Source organism: Colossoma macropomum, unplaced genomic scaffold, assembly GCF_904425465.1.
Source record: "Colossoma macropomum unplaced genomic scaffold, Colossoma_macropomum, whole genome shotgun sequence".
Taxonomy (NCBI): domain Eukaryota; kingdom Metazoa; phylum Chordata; class Actinopteri; order Characiformes; family Serrasalmidae; genus Colossoma; species Colossoma macropomum.
The window spans coordinates 28669035-28684895 of record NW_023494794.1 but is presented as its reverse complement, the minus strand read 5'-3'; the positions used below and the strand labels follow the sequence as shown (position 1 = coordinate 28684895).

The window sequence follows — 15861 nt, the reverse complement described above, 5'->3', positions numbered from 1 at the left end:
GTCACATTTATCCACATACCTGCCCAGCAACATTTAAAGGGGAATTCCACCATTCTTTCCAAATTTCTGCATAGTTTAGTTGTTGCTGCCAGAATCATTCAGGGTGGTTTGGGGTGAAATGATTCGCTGTAGAGGCTCAAAGTTTTTACTCACCACCATGAATGGAGTTTAAAGCCAACATCTCCTCAAAACTATCATAAAACGGTGCCTCAGTCATCAGGCAGCTGTTAGAGGTGGACATCTGGTGACGAATATCACTTTTCAGGGGAGGAAACACATCAGAAAACATAGACATCATGAATATAAAGCAGAGGTGCCCAGATGTTTTGTCTTTAGGGAGCCAATGGAAGCCGGAAAAGACAAAAAGACAAAAAAATGACATTTAATAACATTACATTTTGTGAAGTATTTAGAAATACAGAATTTGATAAGTTAAATGTAGTACAGCAGTGTGTTTGTTCTGTCATTGGTTGGGGGGCGGGGCTTATGGGAGGCAGGCAGGCTCCATACCTCATGTGTCAAACACAAGACCCGCCGGCCATGTCAGGCCTGTAGCACGATCCTCGCGAAATTATTATAATTTTCTATTAATATTAGTCTTTATTAGGTTCCCAGTGCACTACACTACAATCCCCAGCATGCACTGCAACAGAATGTGCGCTCTGACCCCCCTGCCCCTTAACAATAATCCGTGTGACAGCGGTTTTAATGTAGCCTATTGTGTATATAGCAAAATGTCAGTCTCCGCACTCATCTCTCTCTCTCTCTCTCTCTCTCTCTCTCTCTCTCTGTGTTTCTAACAGAGGTTTTAATGAACACGAAGACAGAAACGTCCGATCTGAAGTGGACCACCTACTCCAGAACAAAATCCGAGGTACGACACACAACACACACTCCACAATCACCCCAGTGCGTCTGTCTGTCTGTGTTAAATGCTCTATAGATCTGTGACGGATGGCAGATTTAATTCTTTTTTTACAGACTGTTTTCCAGCCTCTCTTTATTTCATGCCTTAAAATTCGACATCACTGTGCCTTTAAGACTGATATATGTAAATGACGTCTGCTCTGATTGGCTGCCCTCATTTAAAAGCTGAAACACTTCTTATAACTTCTGTGTGAGTGGCCGGGGCTAGACTGCTGTAGGCTGAAGACGTGGATGTGTGTATATATGTATATGTGTTGGCTTCTGTGACATCACAACCAAGATGAGTTCATGTAGTTTCCACATACACCCTGGCAAAATGAAGTTTTGTTGATTTTTCATCAGATTTAAATGCACAATTTCTGTTATTTTTCTGAGTTTAACATCAGAAAAAGTTGAAATATAAACATAAAATAATAAAAGCTTTATTATATTTCTTCAAAATGTTGTCCTCAAAATTCAGGGAATAAACAGTGCAGTAAATGTGCAGGAGTTTGTGTTAACTTACTTTCACTTGCCCAAGGGTGCCCAAACTTTTGCATAAAGCTGTTTTTATGCAAATATATTGGTTTTTGTGGCATCACAACCATGATGAGTTTCCATATTTGGGCTGGGAAGTGAACGGTTCATTTTGAAAATGTAATGTTTACATACATACTTCATTTCCCATGATATGGGCCCTTTAATTCATCTGTCCAGCACTGTTGGTCAGCGTCTTTCCTTACAATTGGACATCCAATCTGACCAATCCCACTCTCTCTCTCTCTCCCTCTCAGTCCCAGTGGGAGGAGGTGAGCGGTTTGGATGAAGAGAATAACAGCGTTCGGACCTATCAGATCTGCCAGACGGACGGCTCCTCCAGCCAATGGCTGCGCAGTAAGCTGATCGAGCGGCGCGGAGCCTCGCAGGTTTACGTGGAGCTTCGCTTCACCATGATCGAGTGTTCGTCACGCAGCACGCACCATCGGTCCTGCAAGGAGACGTTCAACCTGTTCTACTACCAGAGCGACACGGACGATGCCACAGCATCGCACCCCCCATGGATGGAGAACCCTTACGTCAAGGTACATATACGCACACATAGACTTATACAGCTATACGTCTGTAGCTACTGTCGTTAAGTTCAACAAGCTTAACAGAACACTAACAATCACTGAAGAAGAGTAGATACTGAATAATTCGTAGTAGATACTGAATAATTCATAGTAGTTACTGAATAATTCATAGTAATTACTGAATAATTCATAGTAATTACTGAATAATTCATAATAGATACTGAATAATTCGTAGTAGATATTGAATAATTCATAGTAGTTACTGAATAATTCATAGTAGATACTGAACAATTCATAGTAGATACTGAATAATTCATAGATGATACTGAATAATTCATAGTAGTTACTGAATAATTCGTAGTAGATACTGAATAATTCATAGTAGTTACTGAATAATTCATAGTAGATACTGAATAATTCATAGTAGATACTGAATAATTCATAGTAGTTACTGAATAATTCATAGTAGATACTGAACAATTCATAGTAGATACTGAATAATTCATAGATGATACTGAATAATTCATAGATGATACTGAATAATTTATAGTAGATACTGAATAATTCATAGTAGTTACTGAATAATTCGTAGTAGATACTGAATAATTCATAGTAGTTACTGAATAATTCATAGTAGATACTGAATAATTCATAGATCAAACTGAATAATTCATAATAGATACTGAATAATTCATAGTAGTTACTGAATAATTCTTAGTAGATACTGAATAATTCTTAGTAGATACTAAATTATTCATAGTAGATACTGAATAATTCATAGTAGATACTGAATAATTCATAGAAGGCACTGAATAATTGATAGTAGAAACTGAACAATAAGGCTAATGATTAATAATTAGCTTGCAGATTAAGGGCCTTTGATCTTTGCCATGCAGGTGGACACAGTAGCGGCGGATTTCCTGCTCCGTAAAGGTGGAGAGAAGAAGTTTAACGTGAAGACTCTGCGTCTGGGTCCTCTGACGAAGCGAGGCTTTTACTTGGCGTTCCAGGCTCAGGGTGCCTGCATGGCCCTGTTGTCTGTGCGAGTGTTCTTTAAGAAATGTCCGGCCGTCACTCGCTCTCTCTCCGTTTTCCCGGAGACTGTGCCGCGCTCGCTGGTGCAGGAGGCCGTGGGCACGTGCGTGCCGAACGCAGAGCAGCCGGGGCCCCGCCCCCGACCCCCGAAAATGTTCTGCGGTGAGGACGGGCAGTGGGTGGAGCAGCCGAGCTCCAGCTGCACCTGCAGAGCCGGATACGAGGCCAGCGCCGGAGAGCTGGAGTGTAAAGGTGAGAAGTGGATGCAGAGAATTCATCCCCAGTCGAGAACCCTAAATGAGCCGGATCTGTTTTTTAATAAATGTAATTGCATGATTATCAGTATAAACACAACCTTCCATGAGTAGCTGGTACGTAGTCGTACTTCCGGCAGCCCCGTTCTTTTTTGGGTCGCAGCTTGGTTCCCTCCATTTGAAACGCCTCCTTATTAGAGAGCAGGTTTGGTTTCTTGCAGTTGCCCCGCCCCTTCAGGGGTTGCACCTATGTTCTTTTCCATAACCAAGCTCCCTTATTAGGTAGTAAATTTGTTTTTTTGCAGTAGCCCCACCCGTTTTTAGGGTTGCAACTCAGAAGCCCCACCCTTACCAATAGCTCCACCCTCTTTTGGGGTAACAGCATCATTCCTTTCAGCTTTCAGTAGTTCTGCCCCCTTTTAGGGTCGCAATTTGATTGCTTTCAGTAGCACCATCCACTTTTGGGACAGCAGCTAGGCTTCTTCCAGTAGCCCCACCCCCTTTTAGTGTTGCATCTCATTACCTACGAGAAGCCCCACCCTTTTTTTGGTAGGTACTTGCTTACATATAGTAGCAGGTAAGTTTCTTTCGCTAGTACCATCTCAAGTTGGCATACCAACTTGGTTCTTTGCAGTAACTCCACCCTTCCAACTTCAGTAGCCCCACCCCCTTCTGGGGTAGCAACTCGCTCCCTTCCATGTAGAACAACACTGAAGCTTCTCCCACTTGCTATCAGCTATTGCTATTTGTAGGTGGAGTATGTCTACTAATTAACGAATGGTGTGGCAAGTGTGTGTGTGTGTGCGCGTGTGAACATGCCGTAGTGAACGTGTGTGCCGAGTGTGCAAGAGTGTGCACTGTGTTGCTTCAGACAGTTCAAGTCGAGCTGAATCAGTCTGAGCGAGAATTAAGAAGCTAACGAAACTGGGCCGATCTGGACCGGACGCAACATGAGCGAATCAGCTTGTGGTGAAATTAGCATAGAATTTGCATGAGATTGAATTAAGCCTGAATTAATGAAAGCGCAGTAGAGTGTGTGATAAAAGGAGGGAAGAGGACAGAATGTCGGAGGAGCGGAGAGAGGGGCGAGGGGAAGAGGGGGAAGACAGAGAGAGGAGTGTCAAGGAGAGAGTGATTAGTGAGCGGAGGAGAGAAGGGAAAGAGAAAAGACGGGTGGATAGAAAGAGAGAGAGTGTGTTTAAGGGGGGGTGAAAAAGCAGAAAGCTTTATTGATGACTGTAGTTAAATGGAAAATTAGAGTGTCAGGAAATTTTAATACAACCTCATCTATTATACCACACACACACACACACACACACACACACACACTCACGCTGTCTCACACTCTGGAGAGCCGGAGAGCTTCACTTATCTGGTGTGAAGAATTTTTATCTGCAAAATCTTTTTTTACACCTCTGTGGACACACACGCGCACACACACACACACATATACACACACACACACACACACACACATATACACACACATGCTGGTGTTCTCCGTGGAGAGGGTCAGAGTTTCAGAACAACATAAATTCACACTGACAGGAACTGCAACTTTCACACTGTTAAGTAGAGGAGAGAGAGAGAGAGAGAGAAGTAAGGGGGAAAAGAAAAATAGAGAAAGAGAGGGGAGAGTGAACAAGAGAGATTGAAAAACAAAAGAAAGAGTGAGATGGAGAAGTAAAAGAGAGCAAGAGACAGACGGAAAAAGAGAGAGATGAAAAAGTGACAGGATTAGAAAAAAAGGAAAGAAGAAAAGAAAAAGAAGAAAGAGAGAGAGAGAAAAAGGGGAAAATAAGAAAAAGAGGGAGAAAGAGAGAGGGGAGAGTGAAGGAGATACTGAAAGCCGAAAAAAAAAAAGAAAAAGGAGAGAGTGAGATAGAGAAGTAAAAGAGAGCAAGAGACAGAAGGAGAAAGAGAGAGAGGAAAAAGACAGGGTTTGAGAAAATGAGAAAAGAAAAGAAAAAGAAGAAAGAGATGGAGAGAGAAAAGACAGGAGAAGAATACGAAAAGAGTCAGAAAGAAAGAAATAGGGTGAAAGAGAGAGAAAAGTGGCAGAAAAGAAAAGAGTGAGATGGAGAAGAAAAGACGAAGAGAAAGGGAACAGTATAGAGGAGAGAGGAAAAAATAAAGAAGAGAGTGATAAGAGAAGCAAATAAGGATAAGGAAACATGAGAGAGGGAGAGGAAAAGAAGAAAGAAGAGAGGGAGAGGGAAAGAGAGAGGGGGGAGGGAGAGAGAGGCAGGGAGTGAACTGGGTGAAACGGCTGTGAACCTGAATGAGACTCTACATAAGAGGGATGAAAAGAGCGAGAGAGTGTGAGAGTGAGGGAGTGAAAGGGTAGAAGCTGTAGTGAGAGGTTAGATGGAGGTCTAGTGGCTAACAAGGTCAGACTGTGAGCAGACAGAGGAGGACAGAGAGAGAAAGAAAAAAGAGAGAGAGAGAGACCCAAAAAAAGAAACAAAGGAAAGAAAACAAATCGCCAGGAGAAAACAGCAGAGGAGAGGATGAAAAATGGGGGTGAGATGAAAATGAAAGCGATGATTGTGGAAAAGAGAAATGGAGAGGAAAAAAGAGAGAGAGAGAGACACACAGAGAGAGGGAGAGAGAGAGAAAGAGACAAGGGGGGATTTCTTTGGGTTTCATCAGTGTTTTGCTGCTGTGCTCTTTGTGCTTTTCTTCATTATTATAACTTATTTCAGTTTTGCATGATTCAGCAGCCACACACACGCACACACACACGCACACACACACACACGCACACACACACACCATATATACACATACATACAGCACAACTCACGACTTCAAGACCCGAGCAGGCCTGACTGGTGCTTATAAATTTAAAGCCCAAACCCTCAACTTTAAGGACTTTAAGACCTCACCTGACCCAAACAGGCCCAGCTGCTGCTGATAAATTTGATCCTGGAACCCACCCAACTTTAAGACTCGACCCGAGGAGACCCAACTGGTACTTATAAATTCAAAGCCTGAACCCATGACTTTAAGACCCGACTCAACCCGAGCAGGCCTAACTGGCACTGATAAATAAGAAACTCAAACCCATGGCTTTAAGGCCTGACCCAACCCAACCAGGGCCAACAGGTACTTATACATTTAACGCCCGAACCCACAGCTTTAAGACCCGACTCGACCCGACCAGGCCCAACTGGTACTGCAAAAATTGAACAGCTACTTCTAAAAGTGAAAACAGATCCGGTTCTGCTAAGCTCTGACGGGGCTGTACGATCACAGGAAGTGTGTTGACTCGTTATCTGGATGTGTGTGTGGTGTTTTACGTTATGTTGCCGCAGAGCGGATCAGTGTAAATCTTTACTGCTTCAGAAGGATTACTCCACCCAACTAATGATAAATGATCCTCTTTAGATATACGGGGTGTGTGTGTGTGTGTGTGTGTGTGTGTGTGTGTGTAGGGGGGGAGGGGGGGTCATGTTAAAGGCTCTTTTCATCTGTCATGTTAAACGGAACAGCTGTGTAGTCTGCGGGAGTGCAGCTCCTGGAGAGCGAGAACACACACACACACACAAGTCAGAGACCCCCCCCCGTTTATTTAATTTACAGTTAAATAGTTATACATTTTTCAGTGTCAGGACAAAGAAATTTAACAGAGAATTGCACAGAATCCTCAATAACTATATATATATATATATATATACACGGTCCAAATCCTAACCCCAACCTTACCACTGTTTACAATCTACTGAGGTTCAACAGATAGTTTTTTAACAATTAAACATCTGTAGAGAATCTATAGGGGACTATGGAAAATAAAGTGAGACCACGACTGTATCACAGCCGGCAAAGCTGAACATTTCAGTGATGATTTTTTTATGGTTTTTAGTTTATGATCCCTTTGTTTAACTCAGAGTCCATCGTGGGAGACCCTCATTTACAGTGTAGCTGTAGTGACAATAATCATAGAAGTAAATTAAAAGAAGTTACACCATTATACTTACAACAGTGTAGTAGCTTAGTAAATAAGACAAAATAAGGACGAATAAAAAAAACATATAATTAATTTAAAAAAAAAAGAAGAGTTTTTTTTTGTGAGTGAAACATCAGGACTCTACTTTGTGCATGATTCTGGACAGAAGCACCAAAAATTGACCCCAGCCAGCAAAGCAGAACCTTAATTTCCAGTTTTTTACAACAAGCTTTTTAAAAAAATAAGAATAAAAAAAAACCTCAGTTTCAGTTTTTATGAGAAAAACAGGGGCTGGGAGTATATTTTGTATATTTTGCATGATCCCGAAATGAAGGAGCTGTTTTCCGCTCATGCTCTGAGCGTCTCCGTCTCCTGCTTACCAGGATTTTCATGGTATCTATGAGTACTGAATATTCAGGGCTGCACGTGTGAACGACTCAAATCCCGAACATTAGCGGGAAAAGTATCTCGACAACGTCCTGGGTTTCGGGGTGAAAGATGCCGCTTACTTACTTACTTACTTACTCAGCATTCATTCACTTTTCACTCATACACACCCACCGCTGTTCACCTCTCACACACACACACAGAACAATGGCACAATAGAGTGACCGGCGGGCTGGGATGTGTCCAGCACAAAGAAACCCTAATGACCCGACCAATTAGGCGTGGGCGCAGAGAGAGAGGGGGAGGAGAGGGGAGAAAAAGAGAGAGGGGAAAAGAGAGGATAGAGGAAGAGAGGGGGAGAGAGAGAGAGATGAAAGAGAAGAGAAATGGACAGTGTTTTAGTCAGGTTAGCAACCAACTTCAGCTGCTCTTTATATTGTGTGAATATTTTACGATGAATGGACCAATAGAAATGCTCAAAAACGACTAATTAAATGTGTGTAAATATATATATATATATATATATATATATATATATATATATATATATATATATATATATATATATATATATATATATACACATAGATCATGTTATGTGTTATACACATTTCTGTATAACAAATATTTCAGTATAGCAAATTATGTAATGAAGTGTGTGTGTGTGTGTGTGTGTGTGTGTGTGTGTGTGTGTGTGTGTGTGTGTGAATTAGCGAGCGATGGTGGGCGGATTTAAAAGATGTCAGGTTCGCAGGTGAAAGGTCAAAAGGTCGAGAGCTTAGAGGGCAGTTCAATGGGCCGAGAAGAGGGCGAGAGACATACAGAGAGACACAGAGAGAGAGACAAAGAGACATACAGAGAGACATAGAGAGAGAGAGGGTGTGGTGGGTGAGCACCGCTAATGCGTATAATTAGCCACACACACACATTTTTTCTTTCTCGTAAGACTTTACTACACACAGACACACACACACACACACACACACACAGACACACACACACACACACACACTGGGAGTGTGAGTATTTCTCTCAGCATCTGTTTCTTTATAGTTTGTTTGACGTAGAGACGAATCAGAGCTGTTTTCATAAAAGTGAACCCACAACACACACACACACACACACACACAGAGCAGAGTGTCTTTAATCAGAAAGACGGTTAAATCAGAGAGTGTGTTTGGGTTACAGTGAAACCCGTGTTAATCCGCTCCAGATGTGAGAGAGAGAAAAAGAGAAGGAGAGGAGAAAAGCAGATTAACTTTCTTCTTATTGATGTTGATGGTAAAATCGTGATAAATCTGAAATAATATGTTTTCTTTAGGGACTGTTTTGCCTCACAACACCCTTCATGTTATGTATCCCTCCACCATGAATGGAGTTTAAAGCCAAAATCTTCTCTAAACGATCATAAAACAGTGTCTCAGTCATCAGGCAGTGAATTCATAACCATTTCATGTAGTAACTTTCTGTGAGGGAGCTTTTAGAGGTGGACGCCTGGTTCCTATCACCACGACTGTGAACAGTTCTGACTGTGGTTCATCAGCTGGTGATGTTCTGTTTGTAACTGTACTATAAGTGTGAAATGGAATGGTTCATTTAAAGAAATTCATTTTCATAGTTCTGGTGCGTATTTAAATGAGTGTGTGTGGTTTGGTAGTCGTGACTGATGAACTCCAGCGGTGGGACTTTCTGGACTGGACTGTGTGTGTTTAGCAGTTTAACAATACATCACTGCTTTATCTTTACATCATCTACACTGCCTCATTACACCAACACACACTCTCTCTCTCTCTCTCCACCTATCCTGCTCACGTACTCACTGCACACACACAATGCAGCGCGGTCAGCGCCGCCGATCGGGTCATTTAGGAACCGGCCTTACATTGTCTCTGAGAGCCCCGCCCTCTCCTCCTAATGGGGGGACAGGTCGGTGTGGGGTCACATCCCCCCCTCTTCACCCACTGTTTGTCTCACCTTCTCTTCTTCTATCTCTCTGTCTTTCTTTCTTTTCTCTCTATTTCTCTTTCTCTCTCTCCTCGCTCATGTTCCTCACTTCCCTCTCGCTCTCTCACTCTCTCTTTGTCTGTTCTGCTCACACTCTTTCTTTTTCTCTCTCCCTGTTTCTCTTTCTTTCTTTCTTTCTTTCTTCTCTCTCCGGTTTCTCTCCTTCTCTCTTCTCCCCCTTTCCTCTCTCTTTCTGTCTCGCTCTCTCCTCTCTCACTCTCTCTCTGCTTATTCTGTCTCCTCTCTCTATCTTCTCTTTTTTTCTGCTTATTCTCCCTCACTGTCTCTCTCTCTCTCTCCCTCTATCTCTCCTCTCTTTTTCTCTGTCTCACTGTCTCTGTCTCTCTCTCTCTCCCTCTCTCTCTCCTCTCTTTTTCTCTGAATCTCTCTGTCTCTCTCTCCCTTTCTGCTTATTCTCCCTCTCTCTCTTTATCCCTTTCTTTCTTTCTTTTTCTTTCTTTCTTTCTTTCTTTCTTTCTTACTTTCTTTCTTTCTTCTCTCTCCTGTTTCTCTCTTTCTCTCTTCTCCCCCTTTCCTCTCTCTTTCTGTCTCTCTCTCTCTCTCGCTCTCTCCTCTCTCTCTCTCTCTCTCTCTCTGCTTATTCTGTCTCCTCTCTCTATCTTCTCTCTTTCTGCCTATTCTCCCTCACTTTCTCTCTCTCCTCTCTTTTTCTCTGTGTCTCTCTGTCTCTCTCCGTTTCTGCTTATTCTCCCCCTCTCTCTCTCTCTCTCTCTCTCTCTCTCTCTCATTAAGGTAAATGTGTCAGTGTAATGTGAACTCCTCTCTCTGCTCAGACTCATTACTCATTTGTGTGTCTGAGTGAGAATGTGTGCTGGTATTTATTGCTTCGGCTCTTAAGGTAAAGGTTAATGTATGTAGAGTGAATGTGGATGTGGGGGGGTGCTGGGGGGTCTTCAGATTTTACTGTGTGTGTGTGTGAGTGTGTTTTGGGTCATATGGCTCATAAAATGTCTGAAGTGGTCCAGCAGGTCCGTCTGTAAGCACTGCTTCATTCACAGCCAGCTGTTTCTGGACACTCAGTGTGTGCGCGCGTGTGTGTGCGCGCGCGTGTGTGAGCGTGTGTGTGTGCGTTTGCAGTGTAAAAATGCATCGATTCATTATGAAGCATCGATCTGATGGAGTGCACTGATTTTTGGACCCAATTATAATTTATTATATTCAGTCTTGTGGGACGTCTTGTGTTAAAAAAAAAAAAAAATCATATGATACCGAAATAACTGAACTGACTCGAATTGTGATGAAATATGAGATTCCTTGAAGCGCTGAATCATTTCCTGAAAGATCGTAATCAGATAGATTTCTGTTTTTCTAAAGAATTTGGGTCATGCCCTAAAGAATCATAATCGAATCATGAAGAGGTGTGACCAAATCACTGAATCATTTTCATAAAGAATCATAAACAAACCATTGAATCATTTACTAAAGAATCCTAAGTAAATTGAATTATGTACTAAAGGAGTGTAATGAAGTTATTGAGTCACATCTTATGAAAATATAATCAGATCTTTGAATCATTTCTTAAAGAATCGTAATCAAAATGAATCAGTTCCTAAAGAACTGTAATCAAATCATTGAATTGTTCCCTAAAGAATCATAGTCTTCACTTATGTCCTAAAGAACAGACATTGACTTATTTCTGAGCTCAGAGATATAAACCCCTCATATATATATGTGTGTGTGTGTGTGTGCGTGTGTGTGTGTGCGCGTGTGTGTGTGTTCATATGAGTAGATGTGTTCACTTCCTATTGGAAGGTCAGATGAAAACACTTTTTTCCTCTCTTTTCTTCTTCTGTGGTTCGTTCTCACGGTAGTGTGTATCATGTGAGCGTGAACTACACACACAGCTGTAGCGGTGCCCTCGGGAGAGGGCGGAGGAGTGTGTGTGTGTGTGTGTGTGTGTGTGTGATTGAGTAGCTGCGTGTGTTAAAGAACATTAGCTGAAAACACATCATGTGTGACGGAGTGATACGGACAGAGTGATGAATCTGTGCTGGAGGAGTGCACTGTGCTTGTCTTTAGCGCTGTGTGAGGACCGAACGTCCTCATGACGGCAGGAAAACATGTCAGTTTTGATAAATGAGGACATTTTTGTTCATCTCTCAAGAAATCATGCTGTTTTTACCACAAAGGTTTTGAAAAAAAGAAATAAAAAAGCAGAAATATACTGAACATAATCAGGGCTGGGCGATATGACGATGTATATCATTATCGTGATAAATTATGCCACAATATGATAAGCTTTTCTGAACGTATGGTGTATATTGTCAGTACTTGTAGACACTGACCAGTTACATTCTGCCGTCCCATTTAAGGTGGACTGGGAAAAATTGAATAAGAAGCTGGCGAATGAGAAGCGACTTCAGCCTCGTAAAAAATCAAACGTTGAGACATTTTACAAGAAACTGTTCTACTTTTGTGGAAAAGTTTCCTGCCAGAGATGCGAGAAAGGCAGTTATAGCTGAGCTAAAGCTTAAAGCAGAGCAAAGTAAGTCTGCGTTTTTGTGTATATCACATTTTTAGCCTATGCTAGGACATTAAAACATACTGAGACATGTTTACAGCCCAGATATAAAATGTGGCTCCGAAGGTGGTTTGATTTTTGCTCTTCTTAACATTTGCGTAGCCGACCCCTGTTTTAGGCGCCGTTTTACGTGCTTACGGCGAAAGTCCTCACAAATATAGCAACACCAGCGTGTTTGTGTGTATGCAATGGCTATTTATACTGGCTGGGAAAGGAAGAGGCTTGTTGAATTGTGATGATGATGTCATGACTGGGCAGATTATGCCTGACGCTCTGGTTTTTCCTCTCTCACACACACACACTGCTTTCTGTGGACGTGTGTGTTCCTGTTCTACAGCGATCACACCTTACACTGCGCTCGGAGTGTGTGTGTGTGTTTGTTTAATGATAATGTGGCACCAGAGACCACAGACAGTGGAAAAACTTACATTACCTCAAACCCAGTTTTGCTCTCGGAGCGACGACACTTACGCAAAACCCAAGTTTACGCTGAACAGTGAAGCACCATCAACACGTTTTCACTGCAGACGCTTTGTTTAGCCTGTTTCTGCAGCGCAGACTGGAAATCAGCTTTGATATTTTTAATCAATATAATCAAATAAAAAGATATTGTCCCCGTAGCTCTGTTAGAGATGCACCGATACCACTTTTTCCCTTTCGATGCCGATACCTGATCCTTTAGTATCGGCCAATACTGAGTACTGATCGAACTCTGTCAGACCTAACTCACCTATAAGTCCTGATATTTAAAAGATTACATTTTTAATATAGTTTAATTTTAAATCTCTGTTCTGCATCACAATAAAACACACACTCAGCTTGGCTAGATGCCATTTACTTGTTGGATTACATTTATTAGATGGTTAAGAAAACTTATTTTTGTTTATTCACGGTGTCTATCTAGTATTTACTATTATATAATTAGAAAAAGAACCATGTTTATTTTATTGTTTATTGTGTAAAACAGTTAAAAACAGAGCTGAACAGTGTTCAGTTAAACCTGTATTTACACAGCTCGGGGGGTTGGGGGGGATATTTGATATTTGGGATCTTTTTTTTGGGGTGGGCGTTGCTGAACTATCGCTTTAATATTCATATCTAAATATGTGAGCATTGTGCTTTAGTATCTATGAAGCTTCACTGGTGAGCATTGATGTGTTTTTTTTTTATAAAATCTATTACATTCTGTGGTGTATGTTCCTGTGTGTGTGTGTGTGTTCTAAAAAAGACGAGAGTACACACACACACACACACACAGACACACACACACACACACACACACACGTCTATTTCTTAGTGTTTATATATGTTGACGTTGATGAATGGATACTCCACTACTGTTTGTCTTTTATATAATGGGGTTTTTGGCCGGCTGTCTGTGTGTGTGTGTGTGTGTGTGTGTGTGTGTGCGATTCTGCAGACCACACTCTGTGTTTCCCATGTATGACTATCAGCTGTGCTCTGTTTTTAAACGAGTTCAGGTTTTAAAAAAAGAAAAAAGTACCACACTAACTCTAATCTTCTTCTCTCACTCTTTTTTTTCCTCTGTCCTCCTCTACCTCTCTCTCCCATCTCCCTCTCTCTCTCTCTCCATTTCTTCCTGTATCCATCTCTCTCTCTCTCTGTCTTCCTTCATCCCCACCCCTCTATTGCTCTCCCTCTCTCTATCTCTCTCTCTCTCTCTCCCTCTCTCCAGCCTGTCCTGCTGGTCAGTTTAAGCTGGGTTCTGGTTCTGGTCCATGTTCTCCATGTCCAGAGTCCAGTCACACTGGAGAGACAGGAGCAGCGTCCTGTGTGTGTCGCCCTGGTTACCATCGGGCCCTCACTGACAGCCTGGATTCACCCTGCACACGTGAGTGGTATACACACACACACACACACACACACACACACACACACACACACACACACACACACACACACTTAATTACATAACTTGCTATAGGGATGTATATTATTTACATTTGTACAACAAACAGCACATACATATATACAGAAATGTATAACACCTGAACACACACATATATATATATATATATATATATATATATATATATATATATATATATAAAATGTGTGCGTGTGTGTGTGTGTGTGTAAAATAAATATATACGTGTGTGTGTGTGTGTGTGTGTGTGTGTGTATGTATGTATATATTTTATACGATATATAGCACTGTGCAAAAGTCCTAGGCACTCATTGTATCATTACAAAAAATATAAATAAACATAAATACAGTAAAAAGTAACAAAAACTTCTTATTTTGTTCAGAAATGTAGCCAGGATCTTGTGAGTGTGAGGTAGTTTGAAGACCAGAATGTGGTGTGTGGTATACATATACAAAGCTTAATAAACTGAACCTATATCTATATATCAGTTTCTCAAATAAATCTGCAGACAGACCTTCAAAGTTCAGTCAAGTTGGTTGATCCTTTTCTGAAGTGATCAAACACATTCAGTGATGTTGAGGTCTGGACTATGAGAGATGCGCTAATATGTGAGCTGTGGATGATCAATGCAAATATATTAGCACTTCAGCATCAGCTAAATTATATATGCATGCAAATCCATAAACACACAAACAGCAGAGACACGCGTTTCTGTTATTATCACCTCTTTAAACTGTAAACTTTGAGACCTTTTCTTTCTTTAAACCTTCTTTTTTTTTAAATTCCCTCAATGCTGCATTCACACATTCGCATCCTGTTACTTCTTACTTCTCCTTTCTTCCCTCTCTCTCTCCTTTATTCTCTTCTTGCTCTCCGCATTCCTCCTTGTCCGTTTCCTTTCCGTCTGACCGTTCGTGTCTCCTCCTCTTTTGTATTCCCTCTTTCCTTCTACCTCTGTCTCTGCTCTTTCACCACCTGTTCTTCTCTCTCTCTCTCCCCACATTCCTGTCTTTAGTCCGTCCAGGTGCTTCCTCCTTTGTGATGCATGCTGGGTATTGTAGTGCTGACGCTCCTCTCCACTGGAGCTCCACTCATCATTGTCCGCTTGATGGACAGCCGAGTGGACGAGCGTGTTTTGATGTGTGAATGAGTGGCAGCTCTAATTGGTCCAGGCCAGCAGGAAGTAGTTTCAATAGAACTGAATGGGGTCGAGTCAAAATAGAGGCGACTCTAAATTTACTTCTGTTCAGTAGATGGTAGTTAAGTCCAGGCAGGTGTGTTTTAAAAGACGTTTAAACTTTATCGCATACTACTTTCTAACTATCATATAAGCCCCGCCCACAAATGTGTTCTTTAATAGCTACTGCTGTGAGGTTGGGTGAGTTTTAAGAACCTTCGTACGAATGTTCTACACTGAATATATACCAGAAAACACGGTTATTGCCACTAATACTGCTTGTTTTGAGTTTTAATATTAGTTTACAAGCCTTTAGATATGACAGCAATAATGTAGATGTGCTTTAATCACCTATTTTCACGTTTAAATTGTTGCACGCTATCGCCCAAAAGTCTGGAATCACTGTTTTCAATAGTATAAGACCCATATATGGGTTCAGTCATGTGGTCAAATTTAATGATTTGTTGATTTTCTAATAAATAAGACACTAATAAATAAAGCACATCCTCTGCACATTTTAATGCACAATAGACATTTATTTACTCAATTTAACATATTGGGAAACAAAATATAACTTAAAATGAGGTAAAATGTAATGCATATTTGGAATAATTTATTTTTTTCTCAATTTGTTAAACTCAGCAA

General features: G+C 41.3%; 1 protein-coding gene across 2 annotated transcripts in view; it reads left to right on the top strand.

Moving 5' to 3' along the window:
- Nucleotides 1-15861, top strand: part of LOC118814894 (ephrin type-B receptor 4a) — a 70175-nt gene that overhangs the window by 30650 nt on the left and 23664 nt on the right. For both annotated transcript variants that reach the window (XM_036580754.1, XM_036580755.1), the window contains exons 2-5: nt 804-874; nt 1701-1988; nt 2876-3266; nt 13847-14002. In XM_036580754.1, coding sequence (XP_036436647.1) covers nt 804-874; nt 1701-1988; nt 2876-3266; nt 13847-14002 — 906 coding nt within the window. The remainder of the gene's footprint in view (nt 1-803; nt 875-1700; nt 1989-2875; nt 3267-13846; nt 14003-15861) is intronic.